The 22919-nt window shown below is 33.4% G+C and overlaps 2 protein-coding genes and 1 long non-coding RNA gene across 4 annotated transcripts in view; 2 read left to right on the top strand and 1 right to left on the bottom strand.

The window, feature by feature from the left end:
• Positions 1–10433, top strand: part of LOC129798392 (uncharacterized) — a 22441-nt gene extending 12008 nt beyond the window's left edge. For both annotated transcript variants that reach the window (XR_008751415.1, XR_008751416.1), the window contains exons 4-5: positions 7313–7527; positions 10044–10433. The gene's annotated coding sequence lies outside the window, so the exon portion shown is untranslated. The remainder of the gene's footprint in view (positions 1–7312; positions 7528–10043) is intronic.
• On the bottom strand, positions 4012–6527 carry LOC129798393 (uncharacterized). Its single transcript, XR_008751417.1, has 3 exons — positions 6275–6527; positions 5786–6200; positions 4012–4076 (listed from the first exon to the last, which is right to left on the bottom strand). It is a non-coding gene; the product is annotated as an uncharacterized LOC129798393 (long non-coding RNA).
• Positions 10434–10534: 101 nt separating the features above from the next.
• On the top strand, positions 10535–22352 carry LOC129798391 (unextended protein). Its single transcript, XM_055841520.1, has 8 exons — positions 10535–11231; positions 11312–11494; positions 11578–11793; positions 11883–12056; positions 13495–14140; positions 14213–14479; positions 20688–21040; positions 21178–22352. The coding sequence occupies exons 1-8, from the start codon at positions 10716–10718 to the stop codon at positions 21340–21342; spliced, it is 2520 nt and encodes an 839-aa protein (XP_055697495.1). The 5' UTR covers positions 10535–10715; the 3' UTR covers positions 21343–22352.
• Positions 22353–22919: the final 567 nt, after the last annotated feature.

Genomic DNA, 22919 nt, shown 5'->3' with positions numbered 1-22919 from the left:
ACCAGTGATAAGCCCAGAAATCTAATTTCGAGGTCACCTGTAAAAAACCTCAGCTACCATAAGTTTATCTGGGCTAATCACTGGTCATTTTTTATTTTAAATAGTCTGAGAGTGCAGAAGGTCAACAAATAAAAGAAAGTTCAGTAAAATCGATTAATAAACATTAGAAATAAAGCCCAGTCAATTTGAATATAGTGAGGGTCGGAGAACAGTGGGGACGGAGGCGACACACCGTTAGAAAGGTCTCGATCTGATGTAAGATATACTAAAAACGAAATTCGTTGAAGTCGCTTTATAAACATCGAAAATACAGTACGGTCAAGACTTTTTTAACCGCTTGTCGATATCTTTCACCGTTTTCTCTCCACAAGTTTTTACAGGACGAACGGGATGGACGTCCACGAAAATCGCTTTTTAGCTTATATTATATTCGTGATCTATAAATGTCAAAACGGTGTTTCATAATTCGGTGTTTCACAATTTTTTGCTGTTTTTAATTTTTTTTTCATTGACCCTGTTTTCATATTTACTCAAATTCCATGATTCTTTTTCTTTTTAAAACAGTGCTTCACAATTTTTTTGTCACCAAAAGACTAACTTCTACCATAAATTTTTCACGATTCTTTTTTTTTAGTTTTTTTAATAATCATTTTAAATTAAAAAAAAATTTAAACGGTCTCTAAAATTGTATACAAAAGACGTACAAAAAAACCGATCTTTAACCCTCTAACCGTTAAGAGTCACTGCAGGGTAGCATCATAAAAATCGTATTTACAGCGACAATAATGGTTTTATTGATTTAAAATTGATGTAGTGTCTTCGGTAATAGTCTTATTAACATCTTTTGAAAGTTTGAACTCATTCACATCGAACAGACTGGGCTTTTTTATATGGTCATTGCTTTTTTACTTCTTCATTGCTTTTTTACACGTGGAAAAAATATACAAAGAATTGCGGCATCAAACCAATTTTTGCATCAATTTGATCTTTTTCCGTTCTCTGAGACAATATTCTGTAAAAAGAAAATGATATTTTAGTAAAATTAGCCAAATTTAAATACCTTGAACAAAAAGCAAAAAGCAATTGCCCGGTCAATTGCTTTTTCTTGACACTTTCATATTACATAGTCCGTTAACATTCTCTATTTGAATTCACTGTTCGAAATTTCATCGACCACCATCGAAATCAGCTGATGCCAGGAAAAATCAAAACAAAGGAAATTTTACTCATAAAACTCTTGTGAAAACTTTTGAAATACATTTAAAATGAGTCTAGGCTTAGTGAAATTAAAGTTTAGTATAAAATACATGTGAATAATGTGAATTACATTGTTTTGAACAACTGAAAATATTTCCCGCCTTGGACAATTTACTTACACTAGATGGCGCTGTTCTCAGTGAGTTATCTAATCGAAAAAAATGAAGGTGTCATATCACTTCTCCATTGCTTCTTTGAAAATCGATTAAAAGAGCAATGGCCCAGTCTGTTCAATGCTATTTTGACACTTCGTTTAGTTGCTATCATCAGTTTTGTGTGACAGGTCAGAGAAAAAGCAACAAAAAAATTTTGTGCAAAAAAACTCATTTCCAATTTCAAGAAAAATACCAATTTACAGTTATCTGTCTAAAATAAATTTATTTTTAACTGAAAGATATGTTATTCTACTTTGTAAATTTTAATTAAACAACTTGAAAGAAATTAAAATGTAAATTTGAGAAGCGAAAATGGTTTCTAATTTTTTTTTATATTTTCGCACCTGGCGCCCAAACTAGAACAGATAATGAAGATCGGATGGTATTTTTGAGTTTATTGGACCATAATTAATCTAGAAAAAATATCTCACTACTTCTTCTTGCATATTTAAGAATTGGACGTTAGAGGGTTAAGATCATGTAAAAAACACGCACAACTCAATCGTAAAATAGTTAAGAATGCACTTAAAATCACGCACAACTCTTCACAACTCAATTACATCACAATTCAAACGGTCTCTAAGACCGTTTTGTGATTGTGCTGTACGTGTTTTGCACACGATTTTATAGAGAGCGTTTATAAAATAAAAAGAAAAAAATTAAAACGATTTATTTAAAAAACTAAAAAAGCACCGTGAAAAATTTACGGTAAAAAGTTATTCTTTTGGTGATAAAAAAAAATTGTGGAGCTGTGGGTTCAAAAGAAAACCATTATGGAATTAGAGTAAGAAAACATGTCGGAAATTGTGTCGGATTTCACAAAAGCTGAAATTGTAATCTCAACTAAAATTCTGGGAGTCGTTTTTTGAAAAGGGAAAAATGTTCTAAATAACATTGACTTATGGCGGGGAAAAGTTGTCGAAGACCGAAAGTCGATATTTCTTACCGTTTGACCTTTAGCCGTGTCGCGAATTCGAAAAGAATAGATTATATTATATATGTGCAAGAACCGTGTGAAACCGAACAAACACCAAGCGAAACGTACGTCAATGGTCAAAACGCTACCTGAACAAATTTATTTTAACGTTTATTCGATTTCAAACGGTTCTTGCACATCTCTAGATTATATATAACTGCTCTCTCTCTCTTTGAGTTCGAGGAGTAAAAAAAGTTTGGTCACTTTCTCCCAGAAAACTTTATCATATGTATGTTCCTCTATGCAGAATTAGGAAACTTTTATTAAATCATATGCCAATTGGATCTTGTTCAAATTTTGTCAAAAGTATTTTTCATACAAAGTGTGAGAATAAATTTTGGCAAACTGAGAAAGAACATCCTTTCAACACAGAAATAAGTTTATCCATTTTACAAACCTTATTACAACTAAATTGACTAAAATTTACAAAAAAAACTTATACAATCCACTTTTTTCAATTTGTGACACAGCTTCAGGCCAAACAGTGGGAGATATCGACTTCAGGTCTTTGATGACCCCCCAATAAGTCAATACAGTCAATATTATATAGGACAGTTTTTGTTTTTCTTTTCCGCTCCACCCTCTTCTACTTCTACTCCAAAACTATGTTTTTTTGTTTATTTCGAAAACGGCTGCTTTAATTCTGGATTATATTTTGGAGTTAGTTAAGGTGAATATTTCATCGTTAGACACCTATGTTCGAAAAATAAAAAAATTCTATATCGAATTTCCGAAGGTCAAGTTTGGAGAACCTATATTTTTCAACCGATTCGCTTAAATTTGGAATTTATTGAAAGATCTCGAAATTTGCAAATTTCCAATGCGACTGCATTGGACTGAGTCGATAAGTAGCAGAAAATGATATACCTTACTCAGATCTACTCTTTTACTTGTCCATATGCTTGTTATTGGACACTCAATATGTCAAGTCAGTCAAGTAGTAGAGCACTCGCTCTATGATGCGAGTTTCCCGGGTTCGAATCATCTTTAGTCACCAGGAATTTTTCTGACGTTTAAAGTGTTCGGTTTGAGTTGGAGAGTTCTTTCTCGTGAGTTCTAGCATTTCGCAAAGCTGGGATATTTTACCCCATATCTTTTTAGAGTAGTTCTCTCTTTAATTCCTAACCACTCCTAATATTCTAAATTACGTGCGAAAGAATCAGCTTTTAAATCAGCTGTTCGTGTGCGACGCATCAAACAAATTGTTTATATTTTCGTTCGTAAAAACTTTCAAGTAAAATGTGAAAAATATGTGTAAATATTTAAATATTTCATGTAAATTCTTATATGAAAGACTTTCAATATTGCTTGTACACTACATTCAACCAATTATCTGCCACATCTGTCCCTTGCATTTATTTTTTCTAAATTTCCGTGGTTAAAATATTTCTCGTTATATCTTACTTGTTATCGCAATTGGAGAGATATAATATTTTCCCCAGATTTTGCAGCGTAGATAATTTAAGATGATATCTTGATGGTATGTCATAACAACTGAAGCTCTTTGGCCCTCTGATCTCTGATGATCTTTCCTGGATTCTGGAGATTACTGATTCAACACATCTTTGTTGTAGAGTAGTAGAGTAGTTTTTTAATTCTGCTACTGTTGGTTCACCAATTAGGTTAGAAATTCTTCAATGAAATGCATTGTGTCTCCTTCCGAGAGTGGACAGTTTGTAGTGAAGAAACTGCAAACTTACAGTGAGTACAGGCTTTCAAGTACGTAAAAGCAGTTTGACGAAAAAAACCCAATTTTATTTTTTTACGGGAAATAAGGAAAATACATTTTTAACATCAGGAAAGATTCCTCATGTACTCAGAACCTAAATAGGACCCATATCATTACAAAAATCCATATTTTTTTCTCTTAACCCTGTAAGGACGATAAGGTAAAAAATCGGGGGTCAGAAAAAGTCGCTTTCTTTAACTTTTTAGAGCAAAGCATAACATTAAAAGATAGTAGGAAAAATTTCATTTTTGGGTCACCGGTGACCCAATTGTCCTTAAAGGGTTAAAACACGAAAAATTCTCATTATGGCCCAATACAATTTAACAAATAATTTAAAAATTCGATAATAAATCGAAAGACGGACTCTTCCCGGACATTTTGAGGCATCTCTTAGACTCCTCTATAGGAGTGGGGCCCTAAGGTGACCACAAACGTACTTTAAAAATTCTAAATGTTACTGCTCGAACTTAAAGAGGAAGCAGTCATATAATCGCATTTTTTCAACTTCTCACCGCATTGGAGCTTAAATAGTAAAAGATATCAATTTCCGGTCTTCAGTTACCCCCAATCCAATAAAATTTTTTTTTCTTTTTCTCCAAAACCCCACACCATCCCCACCAATACCATGTTTTTTGGCTTATTTCGAAAACGGCTCCCACGATTTCATTATTTTTTGAATATGTTTTGGAGCTGGGCCAAGCGATCGTTTCTTCCAAACGTATCTACAACCTAAAAAAATCGCCATTTCGATTTTTTCAAAAAAAAAAATAAAAAAAATTCTTTAGAGGGTCTATTTTTCAACCGATTTGGTTAAATTTAGATTTTTTTAGGAAAGGTATTGAAATTTCCAAACTGATTGCAGCGGTCGTAATCGATAATGAATCGGTAATGAAGAGGGAGTCTGAGGGATGGCTTAAAATATTCAGTGAGAGTCCTCCTACCAATCCTGAGAGTTTGGTGCAATGTCAATTGAATTTTGAATTTTCCCATAATAAATACAAAAAAAAAAAAAACTTGAAAAATTGAATTTGTAAATTGAGGCCACTGTAGGGCTCCATTCCTATAGAGGAGTCTGAGAGATGGCTTAAAATATTCAATAATGCCAGCTTCAAACTGGCGGTTTAGCCCAGTTCCCTAAGGTCTCAAAAATCTAAATCACAAGCTTTTTTTCTGATAAGAAATAAGAGGACTTAAGCCAAATGGCTAAGCCTTAGGTTTGAAGCCCATATAAGAGTCCCCTCCTACCAATCTTAAAAGTTTGATAGAATATCAGTTCAATTTGCAATTTTCCCATAACACATAAAAAAAATACTTAGAAAAATTGAATTTGTAAAGTACGTTGTGGTCACCTTTGGGCCCCACCCCTATAGAGGAGTCTAAGAGATGCCTCAAAATGTCCGGGAAGAGTCCTTCTTTTGATTTATTAAAGTTTCATTTCGCATTTTTTTAATTCTTTGTTAAATTGTATTGGGCATTGGGCCATAATGAGAATATTGTATGTTTTAAGAGAAAAAATACGGATTTTTCTAATGAAAAGGGCTCCCACTTGGGTCCTGCGTACATATGAAAATTTTCCTGATGTTAAAAATCCATTTTTTTATTTACCGCAAAAAATAAAAGAGTTTTTTTCGTCAAACTTTTTTAACGTACTTAAAAATTTGTCCTCACCGGAAGTTTGTAGTTTCTTCAGGGATATGGTCAATTACTGAACTAGACTCAATATTGATTGATGTTATCTTCACAATCTTCGCCGGGAATACAGATCCAGATCCATGATTCTATTCGCATCTCGAAACGACTCCAAGTCTTTCACCACCGCTAAGCATTAGACGGGAGCTAGCCTCAGAGTGCCTCCCTGGTGGAAATTCTCAAGATTTTGGTTGGCATTCGGACTGAACCATGCACTCGCAGTTTTGCTTCTTGGAACCAGCCCCAAAATCACACACCTTTTCCAGCGATCGCACATTTCTTGAGGTCAGGATGATGCGAATCCGATGGACTGATCCAACTTCAGTTAGAGGTTTTTGATGTCTTTTCAAACAGCAACAGCAGCAGCCGCAGCAGCCAACATTTGAGATGCCTTCTGATCGAGATATTTACATTGATTTTTTTACTTGACGAGATTTTCCTTGCTAAAGGATGTCACATCAAACACACCTACAATATTGGTCTCATGCGTCTCATGTATGAGGGCAGATCCTGATCCTGAACACTTTCTGGCAAATATTTTTTACCCGCAAAGCCCGCAAGTTTTCACGAACGAAATTATACACAATTTGTTTGACGTGCCCCGCACATGAACAGCTGATTTGACAGCCAATTCTTTCGCGCGCATGATTCGCTTAATTTGAACGTAATTGGGAGTATTGGGAGTTGTTAATAATTAAAATGAAAAATAAAAAGTGAAATTTCTGATACAATACATTAAGTGAATTTAGGGAACTTAGCTTTAATGAAAAAAATAGAATATTTTCGAAATAATTTGGTTCAGCGACGGCTCTGTGGAAATGTCGTTGGACTTGTCGGATAGCTCTATAGGGATTGAGCCACAAATACTGTTCAGCTCAGACCGCTCATTGAATTTTGCAATTATTTATGGATTTTTTCTCTATTTCATTACAAATTAATGATTCTACTCTTTTTAAATAGGTGTCTTAAACATGCAATATTAAAATGAGCCTTTTTTTATACATTATACACACTCACCTGTGAAACGTGACTTTTCTGGGGTTTCTTGTGGAAGAAACACCACAGAAAGCTACAATACACTTCATGTCTTTCCTAAAAAGAAAAATTACACTTGATTTTCACAATTTTCATTGATTTTTTATCACTTTTTCTCACTTTTTTAGAGCTTAGATTTTCACAACAGCCTCATAACCTTGAATATTGCCGACTGCGCGGACTGCGCCATTACTAAGATACAAAAGTTCAATTTTTAGACACAAGAGGCGCTCATATGTGGCGCTCTTAATAACTTTTCCGAGATTTCGGAATGGCTTCAAAGAACTCCATATAAAAAAAAACAACTTGCCGGGGGGTTGGATGTAGCCCATTGACTCAATTTGAGCTGAATAACTTTTGATTTGTCATTCCAATCGACAAAATCTGTTTTTCAATTATAGTATTCATTAGTGAAAAACAGTATTCTTGTGAAGTTCGTAGCGTTCATAGCTGTTCTCTTTCTCTCAATAGAAAATGTCTCAAAAATTGGAGAAATGCAGTTTGATACTACAAGAAGGGACCGTTCTTCACAGCGAAAGCATTGGTCATCGTGATGTGGACGGAGAAGTGGTTTTTACCACAGCCATGGTGGCTTATCCGGAACAGATGTCGGACCTCTCTTTTGAAGGGCAGATTCTCGTATTCACGTACCTCCCTTATTGGCAATTATTGTGTCCCGAGTGAAGGTGAGTATAGTAGGCTATGCATTAAGGTGTCTACACATTGGAGCTGATTTCATCAAGAATTATTTCAAGAATTTTTTAAAGAAAAATTCATATTTTTGAAGGAATTTTTGAAGAAAAATGCCTCCACATTGGGTTTTTTATTTTCCATCAAAAATTTTTTTGACAGATTGCCATCATTTCCAAGTCTCTACCTCTTCTGACTGTTTTTCACGAAAATTTGTTGTTTCACTACTGGAAAAAGTGAGAAAAGCGTTTGGTGAAGTTCCTTGGGATAGTATTTAGTGAATTTGTGAAGAAAATCTTCTAAATATTCAAGGGAATAGTGTTTTTCTTGAGATGTCGTTCCTGGTGGAATCCAACCCAGCCTTGAAGGAACATTTCCTGTGATTTTCCTCCAGAAATTGCCGGAAGTTAATCCATCTGTGTATTCTTGAGGTGTTCCACAGTACAGTGGCCTCGTACTCCATGGATTGCAAGATGGATGGAAAGGAGAAAATTTACGGGCACTTTGGAATCTCTGCCTTGGTTACCAATCAAAACAAGAGCTAACCAGAGCCACCGAGGAGATCTCAATGCAAACGAGAGCTGTCCGGAGCTACCAGAAGCCATCACTTGAACCCCCAGAAGAACATCAGAATGATCTTTTATATCATTCACTTTCTCAACCACTAGGAACTCTGTGGGATTGCTTCCTTTCGAGAACATCAGAACTGGATAGCCACATGCCTTCAATTCCTCATGTCAATGGAACATGGAACCCAGTAAATAAATCAGTAGTGGAATTATTTTGGAACATCCATGGAATTTTCACAGGAATATTCTTCTATTATATTAATTTAAAAAAAAACTACATTTTTTACATAATAGAGATCCTTTATGTATTTTTTTTTTATTTATTAAGGGGTCCATCTGGAAGATGTTTGCCCCGCTTTTATGTAATTTCTAATGATTATTTATTAAAAATTCCTACTTTTAATAACATAATGCAATGTAAAGGACTTTTAATTTAGAAGATTACGTGGATTTTTAAATATTTAGGTTTGCTTATTTTTAGTAGTAGAAAATATATCTGATGTGGGGATGTTATAATATAATACAAGCGGTTTAAAATAAATGAACTAAAAAAAATCTAGTGTTAAGAGCAGTTTCCCAAAAATTAAATAAAATTTATTTCAATTTTAATTTCGCATTAAAATTCAAATAAGAGACAGCCTTTGAAATTTATTGTCTTTTTTGATCAGTAAAAAGTTTCATTCAAGTTTTTAACGCTTGTGGAAAGGATTTTATCAATATCAGGAGGATTTTTTTATGAGATCTTAAGATTATTTTTCAAAAATTACACTTTAAGACTCCCAAAAAATCTAGTTTTGAATCTAGTCCTTTACATTTCATTATGTTATTAAAAGTAGGAATTTTTAATAAATAATCATTAGAAATTACATAAAAGCGGGGCAAACATCTTCCAGATGTACCCCTTAATAAATAAAAAAAAAATACATAAAGGATCTCTATTATGTAAAAAATGTAGTTTTTTTTTAAATTAATATAATAGAAGAATATTCCTGTGAAAATTCCATGGATGTTCCAAAATAATTCCACTACTGATTTATTTACTGGGTTCCATGTTCCATTGACATGAGGAATTGAAGGCATGTGGCTATCCAGTTCTGATGTTCTCGAAAGGAAGCAATCCCACAGAGTTCCTAGTGGTTGAGAAAGTGAATGATATAAAAGATCATTCTGATGTTCTTCTGGGGGTTCAAGTGATGGCTTCTGGTAGCTCCGGACAGCTCTCGTTTGCATTGAGATCTCCTCGGTGGCTCTGGTTAGCTCTTGTTTTGATTGGTAACCAAGGCAGAGATTCCAAAGTGCCCGTAAATTTTCTCCTTTCCATCCATCTTGCAATCCATGGAGTACGAGGCCACTGTACTGTGGAACACCTCAAGAATACACAGATGGATTAACTTCCGGCAATTTCTGGAGGAAAATCACAGGAAATGTTCCTTCAAAGACTGGGTTGGATTCCACCAGGAACGACATCTCCAGAAAAACACAATTCCCTTGCATATTTAGAAGATTTTCTTCACAAATTCACTAAATACTATCCCAAGGAACTTCACCAAACGCTTTTCTCACTTTTTCCAGCAGAAAATAACAAATTTTCGTGAAAAACAATCTTGAATCGTGATGGTTTCCTTCAAGAATTCTGTCAAGAATGACTTTGATGAATTTTATTCCAATGTGTAGCCGATAATTTCTTTCAAAAATTCTTGATGGAAATTTCCTTCAATTGGATATGATTTTTGAAGAAATTTGTCTACACATTAGACAAATTTTCTTCAAGAATCCATCTTTTTGTCAAAAATTTTCACCAATGTGTAGGCAATTTTCTTGAAGAACATTTCTTGAAGCTCATTTTTGATAGAAATTTCTTATAATGTGTAGACACCTTTAGTGAAAAAACAGTATTCTTGTGAAGTTCGTAGCGTTCATAGCTGTTCTCTTTCTCTCAATAGAAAATGTCTCAAAAATTGGAGAAATGCAGTTTGATACTACAAGATGGGACCGTTCTTCACGGCGAAAGCATTGATGGTCATCGTGATGTGGACGGAGAAGTGGTTTTTACCACAGCCATGGTGGCTTATCCGGAACAGATGTCGGACCCCTCTTTTGAAGGGCAGATTTTCGTATTCACGTACCCCCGTTATTGGCAATTATTGGTGTCCCAAGTGAAAGCAAGTATAGTAGGGATAGTAGGCTATGCATTAGTGAAAAAACAGTATTCCTGTAAAGTTCATAGTGTAATTGTAATAATAATAATTGTAATAGTTGTAATTGTACAATTGTAAAATAATGTGTTCTTTTTCATATTTATATGAATATATATATATACAAATATTCTTGGATTTCTTTGTTCGGCCCAAACGTCATCTTGTCGTTACATGTTCGTTTCCATAGCTTTTCTCTCTTTCTTTCTCATTGTGGATTGGATGCAACGGTTTTCTTTCCCTCACGCTCTGCGACAATTTTTTTCAGCTGACCAGTTATGATTTGAGGAGATTTTTAAAGTATTTTTCACGCGTTTATCAATGAATTAGGAAGTCTTTACTTTTAGGCCATAGTAATTCGGAAGATTGCGTAAGTGAAAGTGTTTATTTAAGTTCAGAAATTCTATATAGAGTTGAGATATGTCTCAGAAAGTGTTTAACACAGTGTTACTACGGACTAGAGGTAGTTGGACATTTTGCTTGATTTGTGTAGCTCTCTTGGGGATGTCTACCGCAAATAAGGAGAGCATTTCCAGCCTTGAAGTGACTGATAAAACAGAAAATCAGGAAAAAATGCTACAAAATCTCAATAAAACGGTTCATATGAAGCATGCAATTATTAGGATTGATGGATTTCGAGTGGAACAGTCTGAGAAAGAGCCACGAGTATCTGATAATGGGATACCTGAACTTATGAGTGATACTCAAGTCCTGCTAAGGATTTTTGGCACTGGGTTTACGGACAATATGGAGATTGTGCTAACCAGTAAACCCAACCCGTTTGGAGGGCCATGTCTTGTGACATCCACTGAGGCTTTTCCCATAATACGTGGTTCTGTAACCAACAGAACCGCTCTTGTGCACATTATCGTTCCACATGTTTCGGGAGATTTGTTTTTCTGTGCTAAAGAATCTTACAATGGAACAACTGTTGAGGTAAGTTTTTTTTGATAATTATTATTTTAGAAATCACGAAAATATTGTACAATTTCAAGAGAATTTCTTTTTTTTTATAGTCAGCAATTGGAACAGCGCCATTTGTTCATCAAGGTATATGCGATTGGTTGCGATTGAGGACTTATGAGAAAATTCTACCTCTTTGGGTATCCTTGGTCATCATCGGTGTATGCTTGATGTTTTCTGCTCTCTTTTCTGGGTTAAATTTGGGTTTAATGTCATTAGACCGAACAGAATTGAAGGTGAGAAGTGCGTTTATTTTAGTTTTCATTTTTAATGCCGCATTGGAGTTATTATTAATTATCATTATTTATTATTTCTGTAGATTTTAAGAAATACAGGAACAGAAAAGGAAAAAGAGTATGCTAGTAAAATTCAACCTGTTCGAGATCATGGAAATTACCTTCTGTGCAGCATTCTCTTAGGAAATGTTCTAGTAAATTCTACATTTACTATACTCCTCGATGGATTAACTTCGGGTTTAATAGCAGTGATTTGTTCAACTATTGCTATTGTAATATTTGGTGAAATTACACCACAGGTAATAACTTTTACTCTAAGACTAACTTTTACTCTATAATATAATCAATATATCAGGTATTTTATAGTACATTTCATTTGTATATGTAGGCCATTTGCTCGCGACATGGTCTAGCTGTTGGTGCCAAGACAATTTATATAACTAGGGCTGTTATGCTCATCACATGGCCACTATCCTATCCTACATCAAAAATTCTTGATTTACTACTTGGAGAAGAAATTGGAAATGTCTACAATCGAGAACGCTTGAAAGAGTTAGTAAGGGTAAGATTGTGAAACTAAGAACAGTTTTATTAGTTTGTATATCTTATCTTTAAATCACAACGTCATAAACTGATGTAAACGACAAATTTGTTTAGACTTGCGACGTGATTTTATAATCTGACCATTTAGCGAAAAACATCCATCATCTAGTGACTCAACTTTAATACTTATGTCACTATTACGGATTTTGTTTCTTTTATTCGTCATTCAAATTTTATTTTTTACCAAACAGATAAAAAAAAATAGATCGATAGTTGCGACACATTTGTGACAGCTTATATATTATTAGTTTCCTACAGATTAATTAGATGAATTTTTTGAAAAGAAAAAAAAAATTTATCCATTATGGGAGCGCGGGGAGTCGCCCTCAAACACGCGTCTTAACGGTCACTGAATTTAAATTCTGTACATTACACTCAGTCCCGGCATTAAGTACTTCGGGATTATGCACCTGACGGAATTATGCACATACAATTATGCAAGTTTGCCTACCATTTGGAGTCAATTTATGAAATACGCCTGAATACATACTATTTTGCAACGCGGGAAATTTGAAAACATTTTGCTACTTTTGCAGAATAAAACCTTAATTTCTTTGATTAAAGTAAATTTTTTAAATATTCTAACCATTTATTGACGAAATTTGGCCAAAAAGTACTGTTTGTTAATGCATTTCTTTTAAATAGTTGAATCTTTTTGTTTGAAATACATTTACTCCGCGCAGAATTCGTGCTACGGCCGATTCATTCAAAAGAAATCTCCTGCGGGTATGCAAATTTTCTCGATGCGTAATGCCATTTTGAGCGTTTTTTTCGGTCCCGAAAATGTGCTTAATCCCGGGACTGAGTGTAATTCATTACAAACTCTATTGATTTAGAGATAGAGTAACTATCCAAGAAAACACATTGGCAACCAGAATTCAAATCAAGAAAGAGGATGAAGGCGAATTTTAACAAATTCGACGGGATGTCGAATTTTCCGTCCGCCATTTGGAGTAAAATTTTTGTATGACTTCACGCGAAGCGAGAAAAGAACAACAAAATGTATTCCCATCTCTGTCGGGCTATTTTTCCAAGTAATTAAGGACTAAGGCAGAAGTGTGAAATAACCGTTTGAAACCGAACAAATGTCAAATGAAACTCGTACGTCAATGGTCAAAACGCTACCTGAACAAAATTATTTTGACGTTTATTCGGTTTCAAACGGTTCTTGCACACCCCTGGACTAAGGTAACTAAAAATCCATTCCCGACATAAATTCGAATATTAATTTCCCTGGAATAAATCATCTAAAATCACTCAATTTGCGTATGATGTATAATACCATGGTAAGGAATGGGTTAATGAACAATGATGTTTTTTTTATTTGATAAGACATTATGTTTATATAAAATGACGCATTCTTCAACAATCATGTTTTTTTTCTCTCATTTTTGCAGGTGACAAGAGATATAAATGATTTGGATAAAGATGAAGTAAATATAATTTCTGGTGCATTAGAGCTGAGGAAAAAGACTGTTAGTGATGTAATGACACACATTGAGGATGCTTTTATGTTGGAGCTAGGTGCACTACTTGATTTTGAAACTGTGTCAGAAATCTTAAAGTCTGGATTCTCTAGAATACCAGTATATGAGGGTGAACGTGCAAATATTGTCACTCTTTTATATATCAAAGATTTAGCATTTGTTGATCCTGATGACAACACACCATTAAAAACTCTTTGTGAGTTCTACCAAAATTCTTGTCATTTTGTCTTCGATGATGTCACACTTGATGTAATGTTTAAGCAATTTAAAGAAGGTAACAAAGGTCACATGGCATTTGTACATCGTGTAAATAGTGAAGGTGATGGGGATCCCTTTTACGAGACAATTGGTCTTGTGACTTTGGAAGATGTTATTGAGGAAATGATTCAAGCGGAAATTATGGATGAGACGGATGTATATACAGACAATAGGACCAAAGTAAGGCGAAATAAAACTAAGAAGCAAGATTTTACAGTGTTTGCAGAAAGACGTGAAAATCATCGCATTCGTATTTCGCCACAGCTTACTTTGGCAACATTCCAATATCTCAGTACAAGTAAGTAGAAAAATAACAACAGCTTTTATTAAAAAAAAAAAAACACTAATCATCTTATTTTAAATTTCATAGCTGTGGATGCTTTTAAATCAGATTTTGTGTCTGAGACTATACTACGTCGTCTTCTTAATCAGGATATAATCAATCACATCAAATGTAAAGGGAAGGACCGCTCTGATCCTAGTATTTCGATCTATCAACAAGGAAAGGCTGTAGATTTCTTTGTTCTCATCTTAGAAGGAAGAGTTGAAGTGACAGTAGGAAAAGAAAATTTGGTATTTGAGAGTGGACCCTTTACTTATTTTGGTACTCAGGCTCTTGTTCAAAACGTTGGAGTTGGTAAGTTGTTTTTTTTTTGTGTCAATTCAGAAAGCAAATTAACTTAGAAATTAAGCAATATCAGGTTCTACTAAGTATCGTGTTCTAATTATTATTAAAATCATTCTCATTGATAAGTTTTTTTGTTCATTTTTATTAGCTGCGTGTATTTACAATCTCAGAATTAGTGGTCCAAGGTGAAATGCGACCTCGTTAGATAGGGCCCAAATTTAGAATTTACTTGTTTTAATGTAAACTCATAGATGACGAGTATCATATAATTATATGCGCTAAAATTCGATTTTTCGTCCGTCCGTTTGTCGTATAGGGTGGAATAACCGGCTATCGCCATGTTTAGGAAAAAATTAAATTCATTTAATACTAACTTTTGAATCCTTGTTACAAGATAAGTCAAATTTGACACAAAGTTACTTAGATGTATTGGCTCTAGATACGTGAAAACAATAATCCTAGAACATAACGCTGGACTACTTAAAAAACTGATTTTTATTAATAATGCAAAAATAACCATTTCGTGGCCACTTCTTACCACTTTTCGCCAGTTTTGTAAAATTTGTAACCACTTCTCGCCACCCACTTGAAAAGAACCACACTCGGTTATTTTAGGCAATGCTATGAAAAGAATACATTCACCATTTCTCTTTCCTTGTGATCACTTTATTATTACTCTCTTTAAATGATTTTTCTTCACTTTTATTTGAGAAATCAAATTATGGGGCTTTTGCAGAAAGTAAACAATGCAGATTTGACAACTGAGAATGTACGAAGTGAAGTTAGCGTCGCCTATTGAAAAGCAATGGCGACAGGTGGTGAATCAATTCCAGAATATTACCACTTCTCGCCATGCCTCATTTTTATACAAAAATAATATAAAATGAAATATTAATTGACTAAATACAAATTTTATGTATTCCACAAGTGCAATTAAATATTCAATGGACAAATTATTTACCCAAATAGGTAATTTTGGCCTGATGAAAATTTGACGACACTTACAAGGGAAGGTCTCGGACCTTCGGACGAATTTCTTTATGAAACTTTGCATATTACCTAATTTGGGCACGACAAATACGATGGTGATAGTAAGAAACCTTGCAATTTGTTGTGTCACCCGTTACAGGGGGGGTGTTTGGGGGACAAAATTCACATTTTTGGCTGTAGGAGCCAGAGGGTTGAAGATAGCGACTTGGGGTCTTCGGGTGACCCCCCCATAAGTTGACCTTGGGAATCTAAATATGACCTTCGTTTTTCCCCCATCCCTCCCCTTTCCCTAAAAAACACGTTTTTTGTAATATCTCGAAAAGTACTCTTCGGATAATTTTAATTGGCTGATATGTTTTAGACCTTGTCCAGACGGATATTTCGTCCATACATGCCAATGACCTTGAAAAATTTCTTCATGGTGTTTTTCAAGGTCAAATGTACTACGCTCAAAAATATCACTTTTTTCGCACAATTTTATTAAAGTATAATTTTTTAAGAACCCTAATCGATTGCTTAATCAATATAAGCCAATTTAAGCCACTTTAATTCCATTGACACGCTTTTGACATTTATATATATTTCAAACCCAAATGTCATTTGAAAAATATTTTATGTCTACCTACACCTAATATTTGATTTTGACTGATTTCCTGAAGTAAGACATCATGGTAATGAAATTTTCATGAAATTTGTGAAATTTATGAAATTTATGAAATTTTATGAAACTTATGAAAATTTACTGCATAATGTTTTAACGACTGCTAAAATTAATAATTTTAAATTTATAACATGGATTATCATTTGTAAATTAAATGAAATGAGCTATATTAGGAGAAAACCAACATCTATTACGACAATAATATATTGAATTTCAAGTATATAAAAAAATCTATATGTAATCATGAACAAAAAATGCTACTTTCTGGAAGGCATAATTTTCAAAACTAAATATTTTAAAGTCATACTAAACATTTTTAAAAACTACGCAGATCCATCACAAAACGATAAAAAGTATATTTAAAACAAGTGTAGTTCAAATATAAAACGACTAACCCTGTCCTACAAATAGCTCAAGTATAAAATGTTTAAAGAAAACGCTACAAATACGCACAGCTCAATCATAAAACGGTTCACTTTGCGTCTAAAAATACGCACATCTTTATCATAAAACGGTTAGGATCGTTCTTAAAAACTAGCATAGCTTGAAACATAGAACGGTTAAGATTGTGCTTAAAAATACGAACAACTGAATCATAAAATGCTCAAGATTGCGCTCAAAATTACACACAGCTCAATTATAAAACGGTAAATGCGATTAAAATCATTCACAGTTCAATCATAAGACGATAAATGCGCTCAAAATCATGCACAGCTCAATCATCAGCAAATGTGCTCAAAATTACGCACAGCTCAATTATAAAACGGTTAAGATTCCGCTTAAAATCTCGCACAGCTCAATCATAGAACGGTAAATGTGCTTAAAATTACGCAAAGTTCAATTATAAAACGGTAATTGCGCTTAATATTACGAACAGCTGAATCATAAAACGGTAAATGCGCTTAAACTTACGCACAGCTCAATCATTGGTAAATTCGTTTAAAATCACGCACAGCTCAATCATAAAACGGTAAATGCGCTTAAAATTATGCACAGTTTAATTATATGTAAATGTGCTTAAAATCAAGCACAGCGCGAACGTGAAACGGTAAATGCGCTTAAAATTACGCACAGCTAAATTATAAAATAATAAATGCGATTAAAATCATTCACAGCTTAATCATAAAACGGTAAATGCGCTTAAAATCACGCAAAGCTTAATCACGAAACGACAAATGCGCTAAAAATCACGCACAGTTCAATCATCGGTAAATGCGCCTAAAATTACGGATAGCTCAATCATCGGCACATGAGCTTAAAATTAGACACAGCTTGATCGTGAAACGGCAAATGCGCTTAAAATCACGCACAGCTCCATCATGAAACGGAAAATGCGCTTAAAATCACGCACAGGTCAATCATAAATCGGTAAATGCGCTTAAAATTACGCACATAAAACGGTAAAAGTGCCTAAAAGTAGGCACAGCTTAACCATGAAACCGCAAATGCGCAAAAGCTCAATAATAAAATGCTAAAGATTACGCTCAAAATCACGCACTACTGAATCATAAGACCGTTAAGGTTGCGTTCAAAATCACGCACAGATTATTTATTAAACGGTTAAGATTGCGCTTACAATCACACACACATGAATCATGAAACGGTTAAGAATGCGCCTTTTACTGCGCAATCTTAACCGTTTTATGATTGAGCTGCGCGTGATTTTAAGATTTACCGTTTTATGATTGAGCTGTGCGTAATTTTAAGCACATTTATCGTTTTATGATTGAACTATGCGTAATTTTGAGCACATTTACTGTTTTATTTTTGAGCTGTGCTTGATTTTAAGCGGAATCTTAACCGGATTGAGCTGTGAATGATTTTAACCCTCTAACGGGTAAGACCGCCTCCAGACGGTCATTTTATAAATCGCATTTACTGCGATAATATTACTTATTTGATGTTGAAATATGTACAGTGTCCTCAGTTATAGTCTTACTAACTTATTTTCTGAAGCTGAACTCATTTTGACCTTTCGTTTGCTTACAATCTTCAGTTTTATGTGACAGGTCAGAGAAAAAACAACAAAATGTCGCTCGCGACATTTTGCGTTTTCAAGTGCAAAAAAAATTGTTTTAAAGTAATCTAACTGTAGTAAGAGTGTTACTTTCTGAAAGATATGCTATTCTAGTTTGTATATTTCAATTGATAAGTGTGAAAAAACTAGTAGTAAGAGTTTTAGAAGAAAAAAAGGAAGACCGCCTGTGGGCGGTCTTATCCGTTTAAAGGTAAAATTTTCAAAAATTACCAATTTTTTTATTTAATTGTTTTGGTTGTTCCAATAAAATATATTATTATTTTGCAATATATTAATCATGGAAAACAATTGAGATTACACGGAGACTGTCCAGAATGAGTAAAATGGTCGATTTCTGCGAATTAAGCGAAATTGATAAAGAAGCAGACTTCAACAGTGATGATGAGTTCCCTAATTCGTCCTTTAGTGCCCCAGATTGTGAAATAAAACCAGAAGATGAGCAATGTATTTTAAAGGACCTTCAAATTATACAAGAAGATGACGTTTTCATAGCTGATCTGTGACCTTTCGGTAAAAATCAGTCTTATTGAAACACCTTGAGCTTCATTAACGTTATATATATATAACTATAAGAGTTATAAACGTTTTTTTCCTAAAAATTATCATTTCTTAGATAATCATACAACATTCATCCATAAAAAACGTTTAAAATTCATTTATTTTACTATTTGTTCACTATTTTTCAATAAAAATATTTCAGTTTTTTTATGCCTTAAACCGATATGACCGCCTGGAGGCGGTCTTTACCTTTTCTCACCTGGCGCCCAAACGGAAAGAGATAATGAAGAATGGATGGTATTTTTGAGTTCAGTGGACCATTAATTACCCTAGACAAAATTATTTAACTACTTTTTTTGGATATTAAAGAAAACACTGTTAGAGGGTTAAGCGGAATCTTAACCATAATTGAGCGGTGCGTGATTTTGAGTGCATTTACCGTTTTATGATTGAATATTGTGCACGATTTTAAGCGCATTTACCGTTTTATAATTGAGCTGTGCGTAATTTTGAGCGCAATCTTGAGCATTTTATGATTCGGTTGTTCGTATTTTTAAGCACAATCTTAACCGTTCTATGTTTCAAGCTATGCTAGTTTTTAAGAACGAACGATATTTTTAGACGCAAAGTGAACCGTTTTATGATTGAGCTGTGCGTATTTGTAGCGTTTTCTTTAAACATTTTATACTTGAGCTATTTGTAGGACAGGGTTAGTCGTTTTATACTTGAACTACACTTGTTTTAAATATACTTTTTATCGTTTTGTGATGGATCTGCGTAGTTTTTAAAAATGTTTAGTATGACTTTAAAATATTTAGTTTTGAAAATTATGCCTTCCAGAAAGTAGCATTTTTTGTTCATGATTACATATAGATTTTTTTATATACTTGAAATTCAATATATTATTGTCGTAATAGATGTTGGTTTTCTCCTAATATAGCTCATTTCATTTAATTTACAAATGATAATCCATGTTATAAATTTAAAATTATTAATTTTAGCAGTCGTTAAAACATTATGCAGTAAATTTTCATAAGTTTCATAAAATTTCATAAATTTCATAAATTTCACAAATTTCATGAAAATTTCATTACCATGATGTCTTACTTCAGGAAATCAGTCAAAATCAAATATTAGGTGTAGGTAGACATAAAATATTTTTCAAATGACATTTGGGTTTGAAATATATATAAATGTCAAAAGCGTGTCAATGGAATTAAAGTGGCTTAAATTGGCTTATATTGATTAAGCAATCGATTAGGGTTCTTAAAAAATTATACTTTAATAAAATTGTGCGAAAAAAGTGATATTTTTGAGCGTAGTACATTTGACCTTGAAAAACACCATGAAGAAATTTTTCAAGGTCATTGGCATGTATGGACGAAATATCCGTCTGGACAAGGTCTAAAACATATCAGCCAATTAAAATTATCCGAAGAGTACTTTTCGAGATATTACAAAAAACGTGTTTTTTAGGGAAAGGGGAGGGATGGGGGAAAAACGAAGGTCATATTTAGATTCCCAAGGTCAACTTATGGGGGGGTCACCCGAAGACCCCAAGTCGCTATCTTCAACCCTCTGGCTCCTACAGCCAAAAATGTGAATTTTGTCCCCCAAACACCCCCCTGTAACGGGTGACACAACAAATTGCAAGGTTTCTTACTATCACCATCGTATTTGTCGTGCCCAAATTAGGTAATATGCAAAGTTTCATAAAGAAATTCGTCCGAAGGTCCGAGACCTTCCCTTGTTAGTACATTTGGTAAGAGATGTTGGATTCAATGCACTTGCTTAAAATATTGCTCTAAAAAGTGATCAAAATCGTGAATCCAAAACGAATAATTATTATTTTTCGATTCTATGCGTAGAAGCAGAAACAATACAAAAAAATTGCGACTCATTTATTTCATAAATTGCGAAAAATAGCAATTTCAATGTAAGTGGCGAGAAGTGGGGCACTGGCGAGAACTGGTGATTCCACCCTAACTCACTTTATTAGGTACTGTTTTACGTTTTTCTTTTTTTTATAGTGGATTCACCTCAACAGCAAATTATGGGCTCTCTTCAGTCTCTTAACATGGATGCGATGCTCAGACATACTTTTGTGCCAGATTATACAGTGCGAGCAGTGACAGAAGTAGTTTACATTGCAATCCGACGAACTTTGTATTTGGCAGCAAAACGAGCTACATTAATGGAACGTTCACAGAAATACGGGGACCAAAGTAGCGAAGCCATCGACGATGAGGTGCAGAAGTTGCTACACTCTTTGGACGAAGATGATCGAAGTATTGGGGCAGATACTGCCAATCTAATGGTTAATACACCTAAAATGAGCAGTAAACCACCTAGTAAATCGCCTTCACCAACTGCTGTCCAAAAAGTATGTAATTTTTGTTTTATTCTTCGACCTCAAGTATGATTTAATTTCTAAATTTAATTATTATCATATTATCATTATTATATTTTTTTTATTATTATATAAAATTATATAAAATAAATTATTATATAATATTTCAGAATTTACCTGGTAAGACTCCTGTGACAGCATCAAACATTGTAAACAATATTGTTCTTAATAATGGAGGTGCCAGTGCCAGAAGTCACAGTATACCCAATCAAAATTTTAAATTAATTGGGAATGATCCAACTCAAACACCTCTTCTTCCACGCTCAAAGTCTTAAAAGGAACTCACATATGTATATATGTGAGTTCTATATAGTTATATAGTTATATAGTTATTATATATACTATATACTATATATATATACTATATAGTTATTTTTTAATTGATATAAAACTGTATCATTATCATTGTATAAGTGTTGATATTGTTTTTGTTTAGGTACTTATATAGGGCATAAAAGAAATTTGAACAGTAGAAAATTAAATGACAAATTTTGTAAAACATAAAATGTGGTCAGGTTATAATTATTTATGATTAGTAAAATAATATTTACTTAATTCAGGTAAAGTGCCCTCAAGTCGACCGGTTCCTCGACTCGACCGGTTCCTCGAATTTGCCGGTGGTCAATATTTGAATGTTTGATGATGAATTTCTATAAAATTGTCACTGATTTGTATTTATTTATGAAATAATTGACCAATTAATATTAGATCATACGCCAAATATAGCAAATATAAATTTAATAAATAACTTTACTGGTCCTATTGAGGAACCGGTCGACTGGAGGGCACATAAGGACATAAGGATGTCTAATAGCGAAAATTTAATTTTCTTTATGCTATTTACTGATCAAATTTGTGTATTTTTTACTATTCAAATTGAATAAATTTGCTTTCAAAAGTGACAGCCCTCGTTTACCAACAAAATAAAATTGTTAAAAAGCATATATTTTTATATAAATCACTTTATATAAATAGAACGAATAGAACAAAGTACTTCAAAATGGCAACGCTTGTGATGAGAAAATACCTTAAAAAAGAAATGGTGATTTTAAATATTTTCGCACCCGTAATAAGATAAGTTCATAAAGCTTTTGTCAAAAAAAAAAAAATTGATGTTATAAAAAGATTTGGAGTATTTTATATAAAATCGGTTATCTTTTTGAAAGAGCAGTTCCAAATATATATGAGGCCAACTCATTCTGAGACATTTTTCAAGAAATAACATTTAAGATGCAATTGTATTACCCAAAATATGAATAAAAATCTAAACCAAAATGAAACCTTATATCTAATATTTTTTATTATAATTTAATCCAAGTTCCTGCTCATTCATGTTCACCATATAATTGAGGACCTTATTGCAAAAACCCTGTATCTTTTTTGGTGACTTCAAAAAACCTCTAGAGAAATCTTACGAGCAAAAAAACGACCACAGTTTTTCTACTCCTTTTTTAAGCCTCCTTCAGGCTTGAGATGTGCAAAATTTCACTTGGAAATGAGAAAAATTGGACGAGAAATGCACAAAAGTGTCTGAAAATTGTCAGAATATGATATTCGTAGTAATATTGGGGATGTAGTGGGCTGCTTATTGTGATAATCCATATCATTAAATAACCTTAATTAAACTCTCCCGGAAAAAAAAATTATATAATTTTTTATTGGAGTTCAGAGATTTATTTTCAACTATAATTTACTCCAGAATACGTAAAAATACACAGATATATTACTATCACTAAATTATTTGAAGTTCTTGCTTACCAGAGATATAATTCCAAATTTGTTCCATTATGAATTTTCAGTGAGAAAAAGTTGGAAAACTTACAAAAACAATTTCTGTTAGCCAAGACACACA

Source organism: Phlebotomus papatasi, chromosome 1 (genome assembly GCF_024763615.1).
Source record: "Phlebotomus papatasi isolate M1 chromosome 1, Ppap_2.1, whole genome shotgun sequence".
In the NCBI taxonomy this organism is placed as follows: domain Eukaryota; kingdom Metazoa; phylum Arthropoda; class Insecta; order Diptera; family Psychodidae; genus Phlebotomus; species Phlebotomus papatasi.
This window is presented reverse-complemented; position numbering and strand designations above follow the sequence as displayed.

Excerpts from the sequence above, each read along its gene's own strand:
- LOC129798391 (XM_055841520.1), top strand. The coding sequence starts at position 10,716 with ATGTCTCAGAAAGTGTTTAACACAGTGTTACTACGGACTAGAGGTAGT. Across the intron at positions 11,794-11,882 it reads TTGGTGAAATTACACCACAG|GCCATTTGCTCGCGACATGG; the intron begins GTAATAACTTTT and ends TTGTATATGTAG. Across the intron at positions 12,057-13,494 it reads GCTTGAAAGAGTTAGTAAGG|GTGACAAGAGATATAAATGA; the intron begins GTAAGATTGTGA and ends TCATTTTTGCAG.